Below are 22,339 nucleotides of genomic sequence, written 5' to 3' on the forward strand. Positions count from 1 at the left end.
GACCTCCCCCACTGCAATTTGAGACCGTTGCTTCTTGCTTTGTCATGTGCTACCACTGGGAACAACCTAGCTCCATCCTCTTTGGAACCCTCCTTCAGGTAGTTGAAGGCTGCTATCAAATCCCCCCTCACTCTTCTGCAGTCTCAATGAGCCCAGTTCCTTCAGCCTCTCCTTGTAAATCATGTGTCCCAGCCCCCTAATCCTCCGCTGGCCTGTATCCAATTTCTCCACTTACCCAGTCAGTCCCCAGCCTGTAGCAATGCATGGGATTCTTGCATCCTAAGTGCAGGACTCTGCACTTGTCCTTGTTGAGCCTTATCAGGTTTCTTTTGGTCTAGTCTTCCAAGCTAGCTGGTTTCTTTATGATTTATAAGGACTCCAAAGTCTATCTCAGCTTCTGCAAGGATTGTGTCACCTACAAATATGGAATTATTAGGGGAACACCTCTGAACATGTATAAGCATGTTAAATGGTAGAAATAGAGTTGATGCAGTAGTAAGGTTTGGGGAAGAAGTTTCTTACAATGTTAACTTGGCCACACCGTATACCTTTGTTTTATGGCCTGTGTTGATTGTTAAGGCTGCAAGTTTGTCACGAAGGTCATGGAAGTCACGGATTCCATGACTTTCTGTGACTTCTGCAGCGGCTGGTGTTGAGCCAGGGGCTGCCCAAGCAGCCAGCAGCAGCAATTTGGAGGTATGGGAGAGGGCTCAGGGCTAGTGGCAGGGGTGTGTAAGGAGTACTTACCTGGGTGGGGGGCCTCCTGCAGCTCCTAGGCGGTGGAGGGGCGTCTCCATGCTGCGGACTACCTGCGCCTGCAGGCCCTGCCCCCGCAGCTTCCATTGGCTGCTCTTGTGGTGGGATCAGCGGAGGAGTCCCTGCCTCTGCCACCTAGGAGCTGCAGGACAGAGCTGGTAGGAAGCCCCGCCAACACCCCAGCACCAGCGCGGGTCCCGAGTCATCTCCCCAGCACCTGCAGCACCACCGGACCGCCTCCTCTAACCCCCCTTCTCCCCCCCCACCAAGCACCGCCACCCAAGTTTTAGTCACAGTGGGTATTTTTAATAAAAGTCATGGACAGATCACCGAGCTCGTGAATTTTTGTTTACGGTTGGTGACCTGTCCATGACTTTTACTAAAAATACCCATGACTAAAACGTAGCCTTATATGAGAACAATATGGCTAGGTTAACACTGCATGAGAAAAAAAGTAGCTTATTTAAATGAGAGCAAAGATTATAACAAAAGAAATGGTGAATATAAACCATAGCATATTAAGTCTGTTTGCAAAACCTGAGACGTGGGTGTGCCTTGTATTAATTGCCTTAAAGAAATTGTCTCATATTTCTCCAGTATATTTTCTTTCCACCAGTTTGTCTTGTTCTTTCTATCCTATTAGCAACAATAAAGAACTAATAGTATTCAAAGCCTTATGTAATGTTTGATTTTTGTTTTGTTTTGTTTTTTCTCCCTCCTCCCTTCCATAGCACCTCAAACTCAGTCGCACTGTGTATTCCTTCTGTCTCTGTTCCCAAAAAACATATGCTTGGATTGGAGAAAATGTGTTTACTATTGGGCACTACAGAGTCCCCATGAAGTCATCCGAGCTAGTTGTGTTAAAGGATTCCCTGTCCTTCTGCACCAATTAAGTGTGAAATCCTACAGCATAATTCCCAAATCTCTCTTGTATGTATTAGTGCTGCTTTCACTTTTCTGATTATGTGCTTGAAAAAGAAAACTAGTACAGGAATGTTAGTGTTGGTGGGTTGTTTTTATTATTTATTTATATAGCATCCAAAATATCCTAGGGATCTCTCAGAATATATAAAAGACACATTCTCTGTCCATCAATCTTAGTCTAGATAAACAAAAACAAACACAGAGAAGGGGGTTCATTGTGCAACAAACTATGAAAGAAGTTATGCTTGTGCCTCATAGCTTTTTATACAATCCCATTCTGTTTTTTCACCTGTTCCCCTCCCATATAACTGCTCAATTTTGCACACACATCATGCCTATTCCTGTGCTAGTATGCCAGATTAAAGATATCTTCTTTCTCCATCTACATTCTACCCTGTCCACCTCCCCTGTAGATTTAGCGCAGAGTTTGAGGCAATGACAAGAAAGAAAAACAAATAGCCATTATAGAGAGCAACTATTTATGTAAACACTTTTTAAATTGAACTTGTTAAATATATGGAAATTATTATTGAATGTATTGCGTATAAAATACAAATGACTCATTACGTGATATACTGAAGATTTTTTTTCTTCTTTATTTACAGAGACAAAATCAGTGATGTATCTGAGTTAGTCAAGAAGGCTTGTGCCAGTATTGCTGGGAAATTAGCTTGCTGTCTTGCTGGGACATTTAATTTAAGTCCTCATTTAACAGAACCTGATATTGAGCATGTGACGTATGATATTTTATGTAGCAGCCTTACGGTGATCTCTGCTCATGAAAATGCATGTTCAGTGAAAGCCTCCATTTTCAAGCCATTTTTTAATCTTCTTGAAAGCCAAGTACCTAGTTCAGTAAAGCTAGGTAAAGTGATTTTATTTTTTTTCTTAGCCTTCACACTCTTACGCAGTATACTAAAATTACTTTCACTGTCCTGTCCTTTTCTGCCACCTGACTTCTGTGTTGTTTTCCTTCTATCAATCTACAACTTGTACAGTAGGGGAGAAGAAGAGTATTTGCGTATGGTCTGACAACACAACTTATGTGTTGGTTAGTCTGAGCTGTGATACCTCACCGCTGAGTGCCCTCAACTCGTGTTGAAGTCAATGAGGATTGTGGTTGCTTAGTGTTTAGCACTAAAGGGCCTCTCCTTAATTGTTAACTTGTATCTTCTATTTAATACCTTTCACTGATTCCACTCTCTTTTGTCTTTTTTGTCTCCCATCCCATTTTCTCACTCTTTATTTGCTTTCTTTTAAGTATGTTATAAATTAACACTAGACCTCTTTCCCAGATAGGTCAAGCACTTGACTTTTGAAATGGTTGATGAATATGCAAGCTTTCTGGAAGCAAAGAGAAATTGTGCTCATGATATTTTCCATTGGCCCTCGCTGTCGGAAGCAAAAAAAATGGATGCTTGACATATCATATCAGCTTCTGTTCCTCAACCCACACAACTGACATCTTAATATTTTTATTGGCTAACGTACAGTCAGCATTCACAAAATTGCTTACGCTGTGCATCACCATAACTAACTACAGTAGCCACTTGTGTATTTCTGTACACCATATTGCTCAACAAATGTCACTATAGATGAACTTTCAAGCATGGTTAACTTAACATCTGCAACTAACATCTGATTCTAAGTCCAATTAAATCTAATATCTACTGGAGGGATAGCTCAGTGGTTTGAGCATTGGCCTGCTAAACCCAGGGTTGTGAGTTCAATCCTTGAGGGGGCCATTTGGGGATTGGTCCTGCTTTGACTAGGGGGGTGGACTAGATGGTTTCTTCCAACCCTAATAATCTATGATTCTATGTAGTTACTCATTCTGTATCTTTCAGTAGAAGTCTAACATTTGATATAAATCTGAATTACAAATAGCTGTTATGTTTGACACTTTTTTAGATAGCTATATGAAATATAAAACAGGCTGTTTGATGTTTTTATATATTATTTCATCATTAACTATTCAGGTATGTTTTTAAAAGAATTAAACACTTATTTTCCTTTTCCTTCTTCAACCCATTTCTCTCTCCCTTAGCATTTATAGAGAATATACCTCATCTTTGCAAACATCTGGACTTTAGAGATGATGAATCGGATGTAAAGATTCTTGTTGGAGCTTTACTAAATCTAATGGAAGATCCAGATAAAGATGTGAGAGTGGCATTCAGTGACAATATCACGAACATATTGGCATCTTTGGACTCCGAGGAAGGATTCATAAAAGAGGTGAACCTAAGATTTCTTTTCTAATGCCAAAAATGCAAAACTGTCTCAACAAAAACAATCTTCTTTAAACTAATGTGTTGAATACTTTTTCCATTTCAAATTTGTTTTTTCAGCTTTTTGTTTCAAGAATGAAAGAGGCCTATACAAATGCTAAAATATCAAGAAATAATGAGTTGAAGGATACATTAATTCTAACAACAGGGGATATTGGAAGGTACCTTTTGATTGTATGTTTTATTTTGAACATTCGTAAGTATTTTCAGTTTATCGTTATGAGAGACTTCTTGCACAAGTGTGAATACAAGAATACTACTCTTCAGAGCTCCATCTTTGCAGATACATCCACAAAGGCAGACCCTTGCATCTGTACTGAGCCTTGATGTATTCACTAGGGTTCCATGTGGAAGGGTCTTCTGTCAGAGGTCCAATTGTGTAGGATCAGAGCCTAAGTGACAGTATTTTTTTTCTTAAGGAAAAGATAGAGCATTTTAATTGGGTTTGCAGGGATTAGATTTTTATTGAGAAATGTTGATTTCACTAGACACACACAAACTGACAAATATTTCCACCTCTGATTATTTAATTTTACAGATGGGCAAAGTTTAAAAAATAAAATAAAAAAGTTGTTTGAGAACTGAAGCTTGATTTAAGGATATGTACTTTGTATGTTTTGACGTGTTGTTGACAGTTTGTTTTAACGGTTCAGTATTTAACTTTTTGAATCTCATTGTCTACTATCACTAAATAATTATTGTCTGACACTCCCATAATTTCCTAAAAGTGTGAAAATTTAAATTGATAAAATAAAGATATCATCCTTAATTAATTTTAAAAGTTCAATTCTGCCAAGCCTAATTATAATTAATAAAGACAAATCTATTCAAAAAGTAAGTCTTTATGCTAAATAATGATTAAATACTATATATTCATATTTGTTGAAATCATCTGTTCTTTACCACGGGGTCCATTTTGTGTACAATAGGAGATTATATAAAAATACAGTGACAGATTGTATTTATCATGGTAACCTGCATATGTTAGAGATAGTCTCACTAGTGTTGTAACTAGCATTTCATGTAACAGTGTAATTTTTTTCTGCTCACTTTTGAAAGGGCAGCGAAAGGGGATTTGGTGCCATTTGCACTCTTGCATTTGTTGCACTGTTTGTTGTCAAAGTCAGCATCTGTGGCTGGAGCAGCATATACGGAAATTAGAGCACTGGCTGCTGCCAAGTCTATAAAACTGCAAGCCCTTTTCAGTCAGTACAAGAAGCCTATCTGTCAGGTGAGGAAAAAGAGTATTACTTTCGGGAGCACGCATTATATTGCTAGGTTGCAAAGGAAAACATTGCCTCACAGATATGAATTTGTGTGGCAGTGTTTTCCCCATTCACTTTTAAAAGTGGTGCTGAAAGTAAAATTAAAAAAAACCTTTTGTTTTATGTAGAGTACAAACGGGTTCTATTTGACATAATTTTCTAAAAGAAATTAACCTTTTCAAGGAAGACTGGGACTCTTACTTTTGACTGGGTTTGTGACACCAGCAGTGTCATTCTGTTTCTCTGATGTCCCAGCTCCCTAAGTATTGAAATAATAGAACCACATACACTTTTGCATTATATGGCACACTTCCTCATGGGATCTACTTTTAAAATTGATATTACATTTGACCTTATGTTACAATCATAATGCAACAGTGATTTTTTCCACAGGTTATTTAAAAGATTAAGTTTCAGTTTTGGTCATTCTCAATTTAGTGTAAGTAGAAGAAAAATGTAGACAGGAAGAAAGAGAAGCTATAACTTTTACCCTTAGTTTAAGTGCTTGGCTGTATATCTTTGTTCAGTGTGGATTTTATGTTCTGGAGGTGGAAAACTAATATTGAAAGTTATCTTTTTTTAATGTTTAGTTTCTAGTGGAATCTCTGCACTCTAGCCAGATGGCAGTACTTTCTAACACTCCATGCCAGAGTAATGAGCTACAAAAACAAGAGGTTGATCATCAGAGAAGGATGGCCCTGGACACGTTAGCTGAAATTGCCAATGTATTTGATTTCCCAGACCTCAGCCGCTTTCTGTCTGTGAGTTGATAGTTCTTTTTTACTTCTGAATTTTGTGACCTTGGATTTTTTTAAAATTTGAGTCCACTATCTTCCTGTAAATCTTGTAACTCTGGATTTGTTTCTTAACCCCCTCCTCCTCTAATTGTTGGTAGCTATAACTTGGGATAATTTAGAATTGCTGCTGGCAACTTAAGCAGGGAGGAGATGTTCAATCTAGAAACTGCTGCATATTGAGCTGTAGTAGTGGTTCAGAGTGTGAAGGGAGGCGAACTACCCAAGTATTAAACAAAAGTACTCATTTGCTCAAAGTATTTATTAGCTTCTGCAGCTTCTGAGTGGATAAGATGTTCAATCAAAAGTCTCTCTATTCTGAGACAATTTTTTGAGCCCTCATTCATGATATTTTTTTTTCCTACTCTCTAAGTAACCTTCTGTTCCTAGTATCAGAGGGGTAGCCGTGTTAGTCTGGATCTGTAAAAGCAGCAAAGAGTCCTGTGGCACCTTATAGACTAACAGCAGCAAAGAATCCTGTGGCACCTTATAGACTAACAGATGTTTTGGAGCATGAGCTTTCGTGGGTGAATACCCACTTCCTCAGATGCATGTGGGTATTCACCCACGAAAGCTCATGCTCCAAAACGTCTGTTAGTCTATAAGGTGCCACAGGATTCTTTGCTGCTTTTACAGATCCAGACTAACACGGCTACCCTCTGATACTATAGACTAACAGACGTTTTGGAGCATGAGCTTTCGTGGGCGAATGCCCACTTCATCGGATGCATGCGTCTGTTAGTCTATAAGGTGCCACAGGACTCTCTTTGCTGCTTTATAAGTTCCTAGTTTGCATTAATGTTGTCCTGTTTGAAGAGGACTACTTTAATGCGAACTAGGAACATAGCCAAAGTTTTCACGCAAGTTCAAACTTTTTTGATCAGCATCTGGTTTGTTGGTAGTGGGGAAATGTGCAACAGTTGGACAGGACAAAGTGTTCTGGCTATGTTTTTTTTGTTTTTGTTTTCCTCCAGTTTTCCTTTTGTTGAGAGGTTGACTAGACGAAACTATACTCTCGCTTTCCATTTTTATGGATTCATATATCCTGTTATTGCAGCCCTATTAAATTAGTCTTTTTCCATTAGTCTTTCCATGACTCAGATATTTTCCTCTCTAGTATCCCTGTTGGTTCACTCTCACTAAGTCAATCTTAAATCAAGATACACATCTACCCCGATATAGCACTGTCCTCGGGAGCCAAAAATCTTACCACGTTATAGGTGAAACTGCGTTATATTGAACTTGCTTTGATCCACCGGAGCATGAAGCCCTATCCCCCTTGGAGCACTGCTTTACCGCATTATATTCGAATTCGTGTTGTATCAGGTCGCGTTATATCGGGGTAGAGGTATAATAGGTGTACAGGTATGATTTCATATTGGCAGACCAAGATTCAATACAGATTTTTTTCTGTAACTGTTGTGCTTTTAATTTGTCAGCGAACCCTGCAAGTTCTACTGCCTGACCTCGCTGCCAAGGCCAGTCCTGCAGCATCTGCACTTATTCGAACCATAGCAAAACAGCTGAATGTAAACCGAAGAGAAATCCTAATCAACAACTTCAAATACATCTTTTCCCACTTGGTCTGTTCCTGTTCTAAGGATGAGCTGGAGCGAGCACTTCATTACCTCAAGGTAACTTGAGCATTTGCCAGCTTTACATGTGCAGATTAGGAGCAATAATAGATGACAAGCTGGGGATATTTTTTCCTCTTTAAACATAATATATTAAAGACATGAGAAGTTATTACACTAATTTTGTTTCTTGAATGTATTTTTTGTATACAGAGAATAGTTTTTTCAGCTTATAGTCAGTCCCTTTTGGTTGTGAACAAATGTCTTCAGAGCTGGCAGCTAAATTTAGAGCTCTGCCTTGGAAGGTTTGAATTGTCTGTTATATGAATGTAAGTTTTTTTTCTTAGAACTATTGGACTCAAAGGGTTCTTTCCATAAGACAATCTACCTTGTATTGTATATCTTGAGTATAATAAAAATTGTTTTTTCTCTGCTGTTGGTATTGATTTATAGAATGAAACAGAAATAGAACTGGGCAGCTTGTTGAGACAAGACTACCAGGGGTTGCATAATGAATTATTGCTACGTATAGGAGAGCACTATCAGCAGGTCTTCAATGGTTTGTCAATATTGGCTTCATTTGCATCGAATGATGATCTATATCAGGGACCCAGAGACATAACATCACCTGAGCTAATGGTAAGGAGAAATAAGTTACATTTGTTTTTAATTCAACAATCTCCCTCTCCACTGTGAGGAAGGGTAAAGGAAATGTAGTAAATTTTGAGCATCTCTTAAAAATTAATAATATGTAAAAACCTGAAGAAATTTTAATATTTCAGTACCCTACATTAAATAGAACTTCTGTAATGTGGAGACAAAACACACAAATAAGTATAAAAATGCACAACCTGTTGAAGAAACTTCCATATAATTGAAGTAATAGAACGGTGTCTGTGCAGCCAGTGATATTTCTGTAAATGCCTTTCTCAAAGTAAATTATGTATGTATTGGAGGATCTTTGTTTGCCCTTTGGGTTGTGTGTTAGCTTATCTCAATAGATTCCCTTTTTATTTTACCATAAAGATATACTTACAGTGAAATGTCTTTCCATTCACTTTATGCAGTCAGGCAAAATGTGAAACCTGACATGCTGTTAAAAAAATTATTAATATGCTGTGAAACTTACTTAAACAAGGAACTATAATGGATAAATTGTCTCAATTTAATATTTAATCTCTAAATATTTCAGAAATGCTATTGGTAAAAGTTGTTTTTGTTTTTTGGTATTTTTTTTAGGCTGATTATCTACAACCTAAATTGCTGGGTATCTTGGCTTTTTTTAACATGCAGTTATTGAGCTCCAGTGTTGGCATTGAAGATAAGAAAATGGTGAGTGAACATCAGTTTGAACAGTAAAACAAGGACAAGTATAAGGTGTTTTCAGCAACATGATGGTCAGCACAGTAAGCTGCCTTGCAAAGATTCAGTTGTTGCTTTGAAATTGGTATTAAGCTCGTGGCAAAATCTGAAAATTCTGCAATTCTGAGGCAATACCTTTTAGCCAGGAGAAATATGCCAGGTTCTCTTTTAAGCAGCCTTTTCTGGCAGATGAGTGGTGTTGACCGTTTCTGTGGAGCTGATTCCAGTTGAAATTAAATAACCTCTGCCTTGCCGAATCTAAAGGTCACATTTGCATCTCTTTCCTCCTTTTGATATTGTAGAGTTCTTTTTGAGATACTCTCATCTTTACATTATATGGCTCTGTCCTCTCTTGATTTGCCTCTTAATTTAAGTGAGCACTCCTTCCATCTTATCTATATTGACTCCTCTTCTTCCCTTTCTCTGTTGTTCCTAGAAGTCTGTCCTCCCATGATCTCTTGTCTTGCTTCCAGGCTGATGATTCTCAAATCTTCCTCTGGACCCGGACATTTCCTCCATAGTCTAGTCTAGGCTCACATTTCTTCCTGTCTTTCTGAGATCTCCTGGATATTCTGCCACTCTCTCAAATTTAACAAGGCTAAATCATCTGCTGAACATTCACAGCTATATACTTTTCCTCTGCTTCCTTCATCATAGCCATTGACAGCTCCACTATTTTCCTAGTCATTCAAGCTCACTAATTCAGTTCCACTCTGTTTTTTTTTCCAACTAGTCTCTTGTCAAATCTTATTACTCTCCCTCTATAACATTTCTAAAATCCATCCCCTCTTCTATCCCACTGTTGATTCATGACATGGTTCTCTTTCTTTTTTTTGCCTGGACTGCTGTAGCCACCACTTACTCTGGCTTTACTGACTCTTCCTTCAGTCTATCAAACATGTTGCCGCTAAAGTAACCTTGTTTTTGTTGTCACTCCTTGAATCCCTTTGTTGGCTTCCTGTCTATTTGAACATCAAGTTTAAACTTCTTCTCACTTTCTAGGTGCTGCATAAATCTACCCCTGCTTACATCTCAGCATTTGCTTCTTCCTGTTCTCCTGCCCTACATTCTGCCTCTGCTCCGCTGAATCTTTCCACTCATGTCTTTTATGGCCCTTTTTGTCTGGAAGCATCTTCACTCTCTGCCTTTTAAAGTCCATATTTAAAAATCTCCTTTCATCTAATTTTCATAATTTACCTCTGAAGTTATTTGGATATCCTTCCTTGCCCTAACTTATTCCTGAATTTCTTCTTTCATGCTTCATACATGTTTAACATTCTTTATTTATTGTAATCCTCATCCTTTTCTTCCCTTTCTTTGTCATTTCTTATTTATCTCTCTCCTGCCTTGAAGCGCTTACATGCTAAAGTAATCCTATTTTTTTATTTGTTTTAAGTGCCATGCATACTAAGGGCACTATATAAGTATTAAACAATTCTCCAGCATGAGGACTTCTAGAGAGGAGGAAGTGAAATTTGGGGAGCCTGGAAGATTCTTTCCCTGCTTCTTAAAATGTGAAGAGAACATTTTATTATTTTCTGAATAGAACATTCTTATACAAAGGGAATTTATTACACATGCTTACAGAAGGTAATGTTTAATGGAAAGATTACATGGATCTTGTGAAATGTAAAAAGAAAAATGTTGTGTTCTGTTTATACCATTGAAGAGAATGACCATGTCCAAAGTTTGAAGTTTTAAAGGGAAAAAGTAAAATGAATATGGATTTATATTTCCATTCTTTTATAACAGAAATTTGCTAGTCGTCTGGTTATTGTTCCCCAAAGACTACATGAAGAATCACTGTAAATTCTGTAATGGTGGAAGCTTATGGCTCATATTCTTATCGTTACAAACTATTTTCTTCTTTGAGAGAAGAATTCATATATAATGGCATGATTTACAGAATTATTGTGGACTTCCAGAAAACTTGATGTGCCAATATTTCCCTTTATTAAATTGCTGAGAAGTTTACAAAGTACTAAACTGGAGGATGGGAGGTTTAGAGCCCCAGTCCCCACCAGACCACAATTTGGTTTGCTTGGAGTCCTTCCCTGCTTGTGGCACTCAGGGGATTCTCCAAAGAAAACAAAACAATGCTGACAGAGCTAATCAGAATAAAAGAAACAAAGGTGGCCTGTCTCTTGGGCAGTCTTTTTTGTTACCCCTTTTGGGGTTTGGCTTATCTGCAGGTGTAGCGTCTTTAATCACGGTTAGGATCTGCCTTCAGCCCTTTCTTTTGGGTCAATCCCACTTTAAACCTGGTCCATGCAGTCTCAGGAGTCACAAGGTCTGTGACTGTCTTCTTTGATATTGATCTGTCCCTATAGCTTGCAGTCTCTGAGATATAGCACTCTTCTCCCTAGTCGTCATCCCTTCCTCTGTCAGGCTTTGCCTTTTTAAGCTTCTTCTCTCAAGGCAGAGCAAACCTTTCTAGGTGGGCCTGGTTAGTGCTGGCTGAGCCCGGAAGAATTTGTTAGCCTTCTCTTATTAGAGGGACGGTGTGCCCCCTCACAAATCCTAGAAAGCTATTGGGCAGAGTAACCGCCATATGTTCTATGTAGGCATTATAACCATAAGCCGCAAGGAGAGATGACAGCAGTAAAGCTTCTCTTCTACAGTTCGTGTTCAGCATTGAGAAGAGCATGATCAGGATGATAACCACTATATTACTTTGAGCAGCAAAAAGATCTTGAAGGGAGTTCTGAAGTCTTGAAGATAAAACTGTTATAGGAGTATGAGACAAGTGATGAATGAAAGTCCTTAATAATTAGCTGAAACTAAAATGAGACCGAATTTCAAATTCCAATACAAATTCCCTGCATGATGGCTGCCCTTCCTTTACAATCAGCTAAAGTCTTTTATATAAAACTTTCAGCTGAAAATTATGGACAAAAGTTAACATCTAACAGTTAATTTCTTATTTCACTGTACAGTTAATTTATCAAATATCTATTTTGTTCAAGAGAGCTTTCCTTATTTTCAGGCCTTAAACAGTTTGATGTCTTTAATGAAGCTTATGGGTTCCAAACATATCAGTTCAGTGAGAGTGAAGATGATGACTACACTGAGAACAGGCTTAAGATACAAGGATGACTTTCCAGAGTTATGCTGCAGGTGAATGGACAATGTACTCAGACAGAAACTTATTTCAAATTCTGTGTATGGGTGTTCTGGTGTATACTTATAGCTCATGAAACTAAAATTATTTTAAATACTTAGTGTTTGCATCTCATGAGTCACTTAAAATGTCCATATGCAGAAAAGAATATTTATTTTTTGTTGTTGTTTTTCCTTTTCATTTAGATCGTGGGACTGTTTTGTTCGATGCCTGGATCATGCGTACCTTGGCTCCCTACTCAGTCATGTGATAGTAGCTTTGTTGCCCCTCATACATGTCCAGCCAAAAGAAACTGCAGCAATATTTTATTTTCTCATAGTTGAGAACAGGTATTGTAACTGGAAATATTTTGCATATGAATTAGTGGCTCAAGTATGATAGTGGGAGTGGTAGCAACCCTTATATTAAAACTGTCTAATAATGGTAAGGGTTTTTTGTAGAGTAAAGTTATTTTACAAGAGTTCCAACACCTCCATAACTTGCAGCAAACTTTGAAATTTGACAGCAGATGCTCCTGTGAGAGGTCTTTATGTTGGCCAAGCCTTAACAAATTTTCATGAAATCACGTTCCAGTCTTTTGAAAGATTGCCATTTTCCTGCCTGTGTATTAAGAAATACAGCTTGCTGCCAAAATCCATTGATAATTCCGTTAGCACTGCACATACACTGCCCCGTTGTCTTCCCTCTGTCATTTTGTCTATGGCATGCTGTGACAATGGGGATCACCCCTCTTAGTGCTGGTTTTCCCCCATCAAACTGTCCTTGGACTAAGGGGAAGATGTACTGGGCTGGGACCCAAAGGACCATGAGTTCTAGACTTGTTTGTTCAAGTGACTGGTGTTAATAATTCTGTGCCCTTCACAACCATGTTATTGAGTCTGACCTCCTATCTCACTGAGAGGTCATATAGACTGGGAATAGAATCCAGGTCTCTAAGGTTATATAACCAAGTCTTAGTAATTAGCCATCTGTATTTCAGAAAAATAATGGGGGAGGGGTGGTTTCAATCCTTGAGAGGGGGCCACTTAGGGATTTGGGGCAAAATCAATACTTGGTCCTGCTAGTGAAGGCAGGGGGCTGGACTCGATGACCATTCAGGCTTCCTTCCAGTTCTGTGTGAGAGGTATATTTCCACATATAAAAATCTTCCAAATCTTAGTCAAGAACTATGTCGCCTATAAAACAGTGGTGGGCAACCTGCAGCCCACGAGCCGCACAGCCCGTCAGGGTAATCTGCTGACAGGCTGCCAGACCGTTTGTTTACATTTGCACAGCTGCCCGCAGCTCCCAGCAGCCACAATTCACCGTTCCCGGCCAATGGGAGCTGCTGGAAGCACTATAGGTTAAGCAATCGTGGGAGAACATTGATTTGCTATATTGGTTCACTTTGGGTAGATTCCTTTTATGTGTGTTTGGAAGCAAAACAAACCCTTCTCCCAGTTCCCAGGAGGAGGAGAGCTGCACCTGTCTGAGGGAATGTCTACACTGCAGCTGAGAGTGCTATTCCCCGCTTGAGTGAACAGGTGAGCGTTAGCTCTGCTTGAGCTATTTTTCTAAATGTAGCAGCGTGGTCAGGGGTAGCCCAGGTGGCACCTCAGGCTAGTTGCCTGAATACACACCTGCCTAGTTGTTTTAGGCACATACTGAAGTGGCTAGCCTGAGCCACCACCCATGCTACCACTGGCTACACAGTTATATTTAGCACATTAGTTTAAGCAGAGCTAGCCTGTCTGTCTACTTGAGCTGAGAAGCATGGTTCCAGCTGCAGTGTAGACGTACCTTGAGAGGGATTGAGTGATGGATGGAGAAGCTGAAATGCTCCCACGATTGGAAAGAATTGTCTTTTAAGAGACCAAGTTGATTATAGGGGGGAGGGAGGGAGAAGAACACTGTTATTTCAGATAAAGTCCAGTAGCTAGATAAGTAAATGTTTTTGTTTTCTTTTAATTAGGTTAACTAATTAAATGAAGTTTTATTTCTAACATATTGAATGCATTTTATCCTATTTTTCACCAAAGCCCTGTTCTTCTATTGTTACTACATTTTGTTACTTTATTTTGATAGCCTTGTAAGATTTTCTGACCCAAATTTAATTTGTACTAATTTCTTTATCTTTGTAATATTTATTTTAAAAAAAAAAACATTATTAGAGATGCAGTACAAGACTTTCTTCATGAAATATATTTTCTTCCTGATCATCCTGAACTGAAAGAAATTCAAATAGTCCTTCAAGAATATAGAAAGGTACAGCTTTAATATTTTTATATACCAAAAGAATAAACCCAGGTATTATATGTTATGTTGATAATATATTATGGGTGAGATTTTTCAAAGAAATCTAGTGGATTTAGCCAACACATTTTCACTTAATTTTAATTTAATGGAAGATGTGTCTCTAAATCCCTTACTGTTTTGAAAATCTCAACCATTGTGCTTCTCTTTGAAGAGAATGTGTGTTCACAAAGTGGCAGGCTAATTGGGTAAAAATCTAGATATATGCATGTGTAAATTTCCTAATTGAAATGAGGCATTATCCTTTGGTCAGTACAGGAGACTGGAAACAATGATAGACTACTGGATTCAGTTCCTAGCTCTGCCATAATTCTCTGCATGATGTTGTGGAAACTGAAGTTAAGTTACTTGGCCAGCTATACAATGGAGATAATACTTATACAGATAAAGGAAAACTTGTTAACGTGTACCACACAATAGAGCCAGATTCTCATTAATACATTACACTCCCAGAGTAGTGTAAGAGTTAATATTTCTATAATTAATTTTGAGTTCCCTGTATCTTATGTGCTTTATTTAATATTCTTCATAATCTTAAAAACACTTCACTCCTTACCAGCTTAGCTTTTAACAATGAATATCCTGTTAGAAAAACTACCAAATACTATCATATTTCAGAATATGAAATCCTAAACTGGTACCTATAAAATAATATTTTATAATGAAGAATACTGTGAAGAAAACCATTGCTTTTTGGAATGCCCTTTTGCCCTTGATCCAAAATAGCCCAAATTTGTTATTTGCAGGGCACAGTGCAGGGCCTATTTCTTTGCCTTGTCATGGAAAGGCATTACAAGATGTGAGGGGAAGGAACCTATCTGAAGAGTTACTGTTGGTAGGCGTAGTGAGCTGATTAAATAGTATTTCATTTAGTAATGTTAAATTTGTGGCAGGGTGCTCAGGGTCTGTGTATGGGAACTTCTTAGTTTTCTAAATTGAAAGAAAATAAAAGTGAACACCTTCTGTCAATATGACACCTTTTATGAGAACAAAATTAATATAAATATGTTTTCCGCCCACTGTGAGCAAACAATTATGGGGTATGGCTATGGGTTTAGGAGACTTCTACTTTAAATGGTGGCTGATGTGTATTTTCTCATGTTTTTTTAGGTGCATTTTAACCATGTTCCTGATGTGGTTAATCATTGTGCTGTACACTTGTGTATTTTTGTTCAGGAGTCCTCCAAAAGCAGTGACCTGCAGACAACACTTCAGCTATCCATGAAAGCTATTCAGCATGAGAATGTAGATGTTCGTATCCACGCACTGACCAGTCTGAAGGAAACATTGTATAGAAATCAGGTATAAAAAACTGTTATATTGAATGCAGTTAAAGATGAACTGTGATACTGTCTGGACCAACAGTATCATTTTCCTTTATCTTGGGATGTTGTTTTCTCTTACAATAAGCAGCAAGGTAGATAAGGTGGCTTTGTGTTCTCAGTTTACCCGTATAGATGTCCTTTGACTTCAGAATGGGTGAGGTGGTAGGTTCCAATCTAACTTTCTCTTTTTGACAGAGTTTTCAAACCCTACTTTTTGTGTGGGATCCTTGCTGAATCAGAACTGAATGAGCAGTGCTAGCCCAACATTGCAAGAAATAAGTTAATCCAGAACTGAAGTGGGATTTTGTAATGGGTCTGTTACTGGGAAAAGTAATTTGCTATTTTTTGTTCTCTATTAAAGCACTTTCTGATTTAACAGGCTGCATTAACAAATCCATCATCCCAAGTGATGTAGGTAAAACAACCTAATTTTCTAGTGCACACCACCACCATAGCTTAAGTCAGCACTTGCCCTGCTTGCTACCCCTTAACACCAGCCTTGGTTTTATATATAGAAAGACAGTTGTTGTGGCACAGTTGGGCTGTAGAGTTTCTATAGCATGTTAGGGGGGGCCTCAGAAAGAAAAAGGGTGAGAACCCCTGCCTTAAGTAATTCTTAACTTGTTCTTTCCCTATTTTAGCCTCAGATCCTACCTGTTTTATGTTTGTCATTGGTTTACAACAAACCTTTTTGATGAAAACTGAAACTAAGAAGGCATTTAACACGTCAGCCCTTTGCTGCATTTTCTAACTCAACCATATTGTGCTCAAGTATATTTACGAAGTGGTTGATGGATGAGAGAATGTATTCCCATATGTACTCACTAATGCCAGAACTATTTACAGATGGCCATGAGTATTAGTAAGGCGTTTCCTCTAATTTATGAAGCCAGATAAGAGATTGTAAGTTGTCCTTGTATGTTATGACTTTTGTTGTATTGATGCATTAATAAATGACTGTCAGATTGGCTCTCTTTTGTGGTGAAATATTGGGCTATGTAATTTCTCATTAGGACAAATCCTTCCTGTAATTATGTGCAGTTGTGCGGTTAACAAGTTATTTAACAAAATTAAATAGATAAGAATAAGGTTTAAAGTAATGTGTGGGACAATATCTGTTTTGTTTAATGAATTGTAACCAGGCTTTATAAAAAGGCATTGGCCCTTGTGCCATGTCCTGGTCCACACAAATCAAAATTTTTGTTTCTACAGTACCATAGAAGTGTGCGATTATTTATAGATAATGAAAGACTTCTCGAGTAGGAGACAAACTGAAGGCCACATCCTGTGTCCCTTACTCACATGAGTACTAGCATTTACTTCTGATGTGAGTAAGGATTGCAGGTAGATGATGCAAGAATTGAGCTGTAAATTAAACGGGACAGGCAGGAGATGACAAACATAAGGGTTATGAGATGGTGAAATATGGAGGATGATCTTTTACTGTTTCCCCATAAGATAAACTTTGCTATATCCACACTTATAATTGATTATTTGTTTTCTTTCTGTTCCTCTTTCAATTTCTTAGGAAAAATTGATAAAATATGCAACAGACAGTGAAACTGTGGAGCCAGTCATCTCCCAGTTGGTAACTGTGCTTTTAATTGGCTGTCAGGATGCAAACTCTCAAGCCCGACTGCTTTGTGGAGAATGTTTAGGTGAGCTGGGAGCCATAGATCCAGGTAGACTGGACTTTTCAACAAGTGAAACCCAAGGAAATAATTTTACATTTGTGGTAAGGAACATTACATTGGAATTTCTATCATATGATACTGTGAACTTTTGAAACTGCCGTCAGAAGAGAAATGTTGTATTGAATTAAATAGTTGGTTGGGTAGTAAAATGTTGCAGAACGGCACAAATTGAAAGCATCAAATTTTATTAAAAGCTCTTAATTGACTTAGGGTAAGCGAATCTCAATACTCATCCCTGGTGGTTCCACAAAATGCTCTGTTCAAGACATTTAAAATAGAGTTCTTGAGAGATTAATTCAGTTATAATTCAATGAAAAAACAAAACTTGGATACTTTTTCAAATCAGTTACATAATGCTATTGTTTCATTTTGCATGTAAACCTTTCTGAGTGTCAGAAAACTGTTATGCTTCAGAGCAATGTCAACTCCAAAGGATGCATTTATAAAGTATTATGCAGGGACATAGCTGTGCAGCTCTGGGTAACCTTAATTGGAGTCATGGGGTTCAGTCCCTAGGCACCATTTTGTAAAATTTATGTCTAAATATGAGACCAGTGGAGAATGTGGATGAACATTAAAATCAATAATGTGGTTTAATGGAAATAGAATGACATGGAATGTGTGGTTTTTTTGCTCAAATCACATTTTATGCTCAAATCACTGAGCTATCCTCCCCCCTCCATTTTAAATATGAATGCCCTCATTATAAAATACATAATTTGTGGGTGGAGAAATTTCCTGAAAATTAAGCTCCTGGCACTATCTAGAGCTAAACAGTGCAGACAGCTATTGTGCAAGTTACTTGTACAGAAATATTATCTCAAATATGGACAGCAGTAGGTAGCCTTCTTTCTTTGTCAGTAACTCACTTCCATGAATAAAGATTTTGATTTGCTATATTTTGCTATATTTTGTAGTTATTTTGTAATGACTAATGCCATTGTTTAAGCATTTTATTTAGGGTTAAACCCTAAGGTGCTGAAATCATTGGGTGTGGCAAAAGCTCAGTAGATGTTCTGCACCTTTCGGGATTTGACCATGAATTCAAAGTGAATTTACTGCTCAAGGAAGTGGAGGACTAGTAGCACTGTCTTAACTTAGTCATGGTGTGGGTAACAGTCACCAAAACTCTCTCAAAGTACCTCAGTTCTGAACATGCCTGCTATTCCAAACCTGGGGTTGTTTCATAGAGACTTGCAAGTCTGTCACTATTGTAGTAGTCTTGTGATGTGTACAGTTTGGGATTAAGACCATGCACCAATTAATTTTCAATCCATTTCCACAGAAACTGAAAATTTACTCTCACTGTGTATTGTGTAGAACTTTTTCCTCTTCTGTTTGGGATTTTCTAAAGGTTCTAAGTGAGTTAGGCCCCCAGTTTCCTTTGAAAGTGAATGTGAATTGTGGGCCAGATATCATCAAACATCAGCCTCCTTTCTCATCTAAACCCAATTTGAAACCAGGTCCAAAGGTGATAGACTCAAGTTCTTTCTTGAGCCAGTAGCCAGCCTCTTAAATAAATTTGACTTTTTGTTTGTTACTGAGGCTGGAGTGGAGGATCCAAATTTTGGCTATGGATTGTTAATGGAACTAACCAGAGCATTCATGGCTTATGCTGATAATGTCCGTGCTCAAGATTCTGCAGCGTATGCCATTCAGGTAAGGCAGCATGTTTATTAGATCTATTTTTATTATTGAATTTTTTCTTTGTTGCACTAAAATGCAGAATCTGTACAACAAACATTTTTAAGGAACATATTTATATATTTGACCTTTCTAATATTTCACTTAAAATACTGGTGGTCTTAGTATGTGATTTAGGATACTGTAAGAGTTTTTAACTCCTCAAATCCCATAGCTACTAGACTTCTGAGTAATTTGCAGTTTTAAAAGATGGTATTTCTGTTTTTACGTTTTTAGGAATTACTATCCATCTATGACTGTAGAGAGACAAACACTGACTGTCCAGGCTCCAGGCTTTGGAGGAGGTTTCCTGAGCATGTTCAGGAAATACTGGAACCACACTTAAATACACGGTATGTGTCATTTAAATAAATATTGGAGTACAGCTTTTAAAATCCATCTTTCTCCATGTTAGCAATAATTTGGTTTTGTTTATATGCATGCCACTCTTGCTGACTGCCCTGAAAGAGTGTGCATAGGTATAAAACTCAGATATAGCCCTATTCTTTCTGTATAATACTGACTTGTCTCTCACTTGAATATTTAAATCCTTCAGTGACTTGCAAGTCACAAAGAAAAATATTCTGTGTACAAATATCACATTCAGACCTGGCAGTTTGTCCTCAGAGTGAGATTTTAGAAACTACCACGAAATCATCCTTATCTCTGTTTTTCATTAAAGTACAGGTATGAATTCCAATAGGATTCAAGCCTTTTTACATACTGTATGCTTGACATTTTTTGATCCTTACATAAACATAGAAACTAACTTTCCTGGTTACTTGTGGACTGTGTCCTTTCTTCCACATAGGAAAACAATACTTGTTTACTAAATTTGGATTTTAAAATTACAGATACAAGAGTTACCAGAAGGCTGTAAATTGGTCTAAAATGAAGAAGCCAATTTACTTAAGCAAATTAGGCAATAATTTTGCAGAATGGTCAGCAACCTGGGCAGGTTATCTTATAACAAAGGTAATTGCAATGAGTGTGCTATATGTATTTGAATGAAAAGATAACTAGTGAACTGGTATACTAATGTGTGTGGAGTATATTTAGTCTTCATCAAATCCTGTCTGTTAAAGAAATGAGGAAAAAACTATGGGCAAAAACCTCACTTAGGCCCAATTTGATGAGATATTTGGTGCACTTAACATCCTTTATAGTCAGTAGAGGTTAAAGATACTTGGCCCTTTGATTGGCCTTTTTGATTACAAGCATGATTTTAGCACAAATTACAGCGCTTTTTGTACCACCAAGGCACACTCATGTAACCATCCACACAGTCCTTATGTATAATATGAATTTTTTGTTGCTAGATCTGTCACTTGTTTTGGAGGCATATTGGCAGCATCTTAGTTAAGATTCTTTCAAGCTTTTGGCTTTAACAAGTTCTTAAGACCTCTTTGTAGATTTTAAAAACTAAAAATGTAAAATATGTTATTAGTTGCCAAGAGCACTGATATCTCAGGTGTTTCTGAGATAAGATATAAACCTCAAATGTAGGGAAGGAAGCCTGTTGCATTTTTCATATCCCTGTAGTTGCATAATCTCAGCACATAGAAACCATCTACGTTGTCCTCCTTTTCCCACCCACCCCCATGCCATCATATGTAGGTGATACATTCAAAACATTGTTTTTAAATGAACCACACCAAAAGGGAGCCACCCTAACTCACCAGCTACAATGGCTTTTTCTGCTTCCTGACAGACGTGTGAATGGATTTATATCTCCATTCCCTTGGCATCTTTGTAGGACAGAGGAAGGGGTTCTACTTTTGGCTGTGTGAAGAGCCCCACTGTCCATAAATTCTTTGTGGACACAACTCCACAGTGGCATGCTAATACTGGTGTGCCAATCCTGAAAACATTCAGCACAGTAGCAATGCTGATGTATTTCCCTCCCTATATCCATAGCTCCCACATATGATAGTCCCTCACTTGTGCAAGTATAAGTCTGATGATCTGTCTATGGTTCGTTGGACTGAGAGTATCAGGTACCAATAAATTGGATGGGATAATTTATCTGCAACAGTAACAAGAATTATTTTTATACGTTGTCTAAAACTTTCAACAATTCTGTTAGCCACATACGTTTTACCTACAAAAAACACTCTTCCTGAAAATTTTTGTTACAGGTGCGACATGATCTTGCCAGCAGAGTCTTCAGCTGCTGCAGTATTATGATGAAGAATGACTTCAAAGTGACGATCTACCTTCTTCCACACATTCTTGTCTATGTTTTATTGGGATGCAGTCAGGAGGACCAACAGGAGGTGAGATGATGTTTTCCTGTACATTCTTCATAAGAATTAAAATTGAAGCAGCATAATAATATATTTGAAGTGTTCAATATAGGGAAACAATATAGGTATTTAACACTCTTCTGCATTAATAATATAAATGTTCAGCCAGGCTTTGAGTAAGTCTTAAAAGTTTCTGCTGATAGGTGGTGCACCAGCTCCACAGAGAAGCTATTTCCTCCGAGTAGTCTACTGTGCTTTGACCTCAGAAGCAGGGAGGCTATGTATCCAAATAGGGCTGCAGCATCAGGAGCTAGAGTGGTAGAAGGAGGAAATAGGCATTCCACACCCTGCCCAGGGAGTAAATTGGATTGGTGCATTTCCAGGGTGCTCTGTCCTCTAATTTCCCCTGACCTGGCCATGACTTCCACTTTAGGGGAAAAGCTGATTGTGCACAAGTCCTTCTGTAGAGCAGAGTTCATGCATGTCTTGTGCCACAACCCTTCTGTGTGGGCTTCTTGTTATTAGGAACCCGCAGGCTGGATTTCATTTCTGTGCATGTGGTTTTGGGAGTTTTGTTTTTGTTTTTCCTGAGAGAAACTGGAAAATGAATCTGGCCCTTAATATTGCTGTAGGAGATGTTGAAGGGGGAAGGAATGCAAGCCAAAATAGGGGAAGAACAGGTTAAAGAATATTTAGAAAAGTTAGATGCATTTAAATTAGCGGGGCTTGATGAAATTTATGCCAGGGTACTTAAGGAACTAGCTGAAGCTGTCTTGGAACCATCAGCATTTATGAGAACTTGAGGACAGGTGAGGTCACAGACGACTGGAGAAGCAAACATAGTATCTATCTTTTTAAAAAGAGAAACAGAGAGGACCCCAGGGAGTTGTAGACCAGTCAGCCTAACTTTGATACCTGGAAAGATATTAGAACAAATTTTTAAACAATCTGTTTGTAAGCACATGGAGGGTAATGGGGTTATAAGGAATCGCCAGCATAGATTTCTCAAAAA

General features: G+C 38.0%; 1 protein-coding gene across 5 annotated transcripts in view; it reads left to right on the forward strand.

Moving 5' to 3' along the window:
• ATR (ATR serine/threonine kinase) overlaps nucleotides 1-22,339 on the forward strand; it is a 73,147-nt gene that overhangs the window by 15,281 nt on the left and 35,527 nt on the right. For 4 of the 5 annotated variants that reach the window (XM_030574493.1, XM_030574494.1, XM_030574497.1 and 1 more), the window contains exons 9-26: nucleotides 1,488-1,686; nucleotides 2,286-2,545; nucleotides 3,728-3,918; nucleotides 4,032-4,132; nucleotides 5,031-5,202; nucleotides 5,827-5,997; nucleotides 7,470-7,664; nucleotides 8,058-8,243; nucleotides 8,844-8,936; nucleotides 11,953-12,083; nucleotides 12,273-12,416; nucleotides 14,238-14,331; nucleotides 15,556-15,681; nucleotides 17,233-17,439; nucleotides 18,944-19,057; nucleotides 19,319-19,434; nucleotides 19,936-20,056; nucleotides 21,220-21,357. In XM_030574493.1, coding sequence (XP_030430353.1) covers nucleotides 1,488-1,686; nucleotides 2,286-2,545; nucleotides 3,728-3,918; nucleotides 4,032-4,132; nucleotides 5,031-5,202; nucleotides 5,827-5,997; nucleotides 7,470-7,664; nucleotides 8,058-8,243; nucleotides 8,844-8,936; nucleotides 11,953-12,083; nucleotides 12,273-12,416; nucleotides 14,238-14,331; nucleotides 15,556-15,681; nucleotides 17,233-17,439; nucleotides 18,944-19,057; nucleotides 19,319-19,434; nucleotides 19,936-20,056; nucleotides 21,220-21,357 — 2,759 coding nt within the window. The remainder of the gene's footprint in view (nucleotides 1-1,487; nucleotides 1,687-2,285; nucleotides 2,546-3,727; nucleotides 3,919-4,031; nucleotides 4,133-5,030; nucleotides 5,203-5,826; nucleotides 5,998-7,469; nucleotides 7,665-8,057; nucleotides 8,244-8,843; nucleotides 8,937-11,952; nucleotides 12,084-12,272; nucleotides 12,417-14,237; nucleotides 14,332-15,555; nucleotides 15,682-17,232; nucleotides 17,440-18,943; nucleotides 19,058-19,318; nucleotides 19,435-19,935; nucleotides 20,057-21,219; nucleotides 21,358-22,339) is intronic. The other variant, XM_030574498.1, reaches the window with a different exon arrangement.

Source organism: Gopherus evgoodei, chromosome 9 (genome assembly GCF_007399415.2).
Source record: "Gopherus evgoodei ecotype Sinaloan lineage chromosome 9, rGopEvg1_v1.p, whole genome shotgun sequence".
Taxonomy (NCBI): domain Eukaryota; kingdom Metazoa; phylum Chordata; order Testudines; family Testudinidae; genus Gopherus; species Gopherus evgoodei.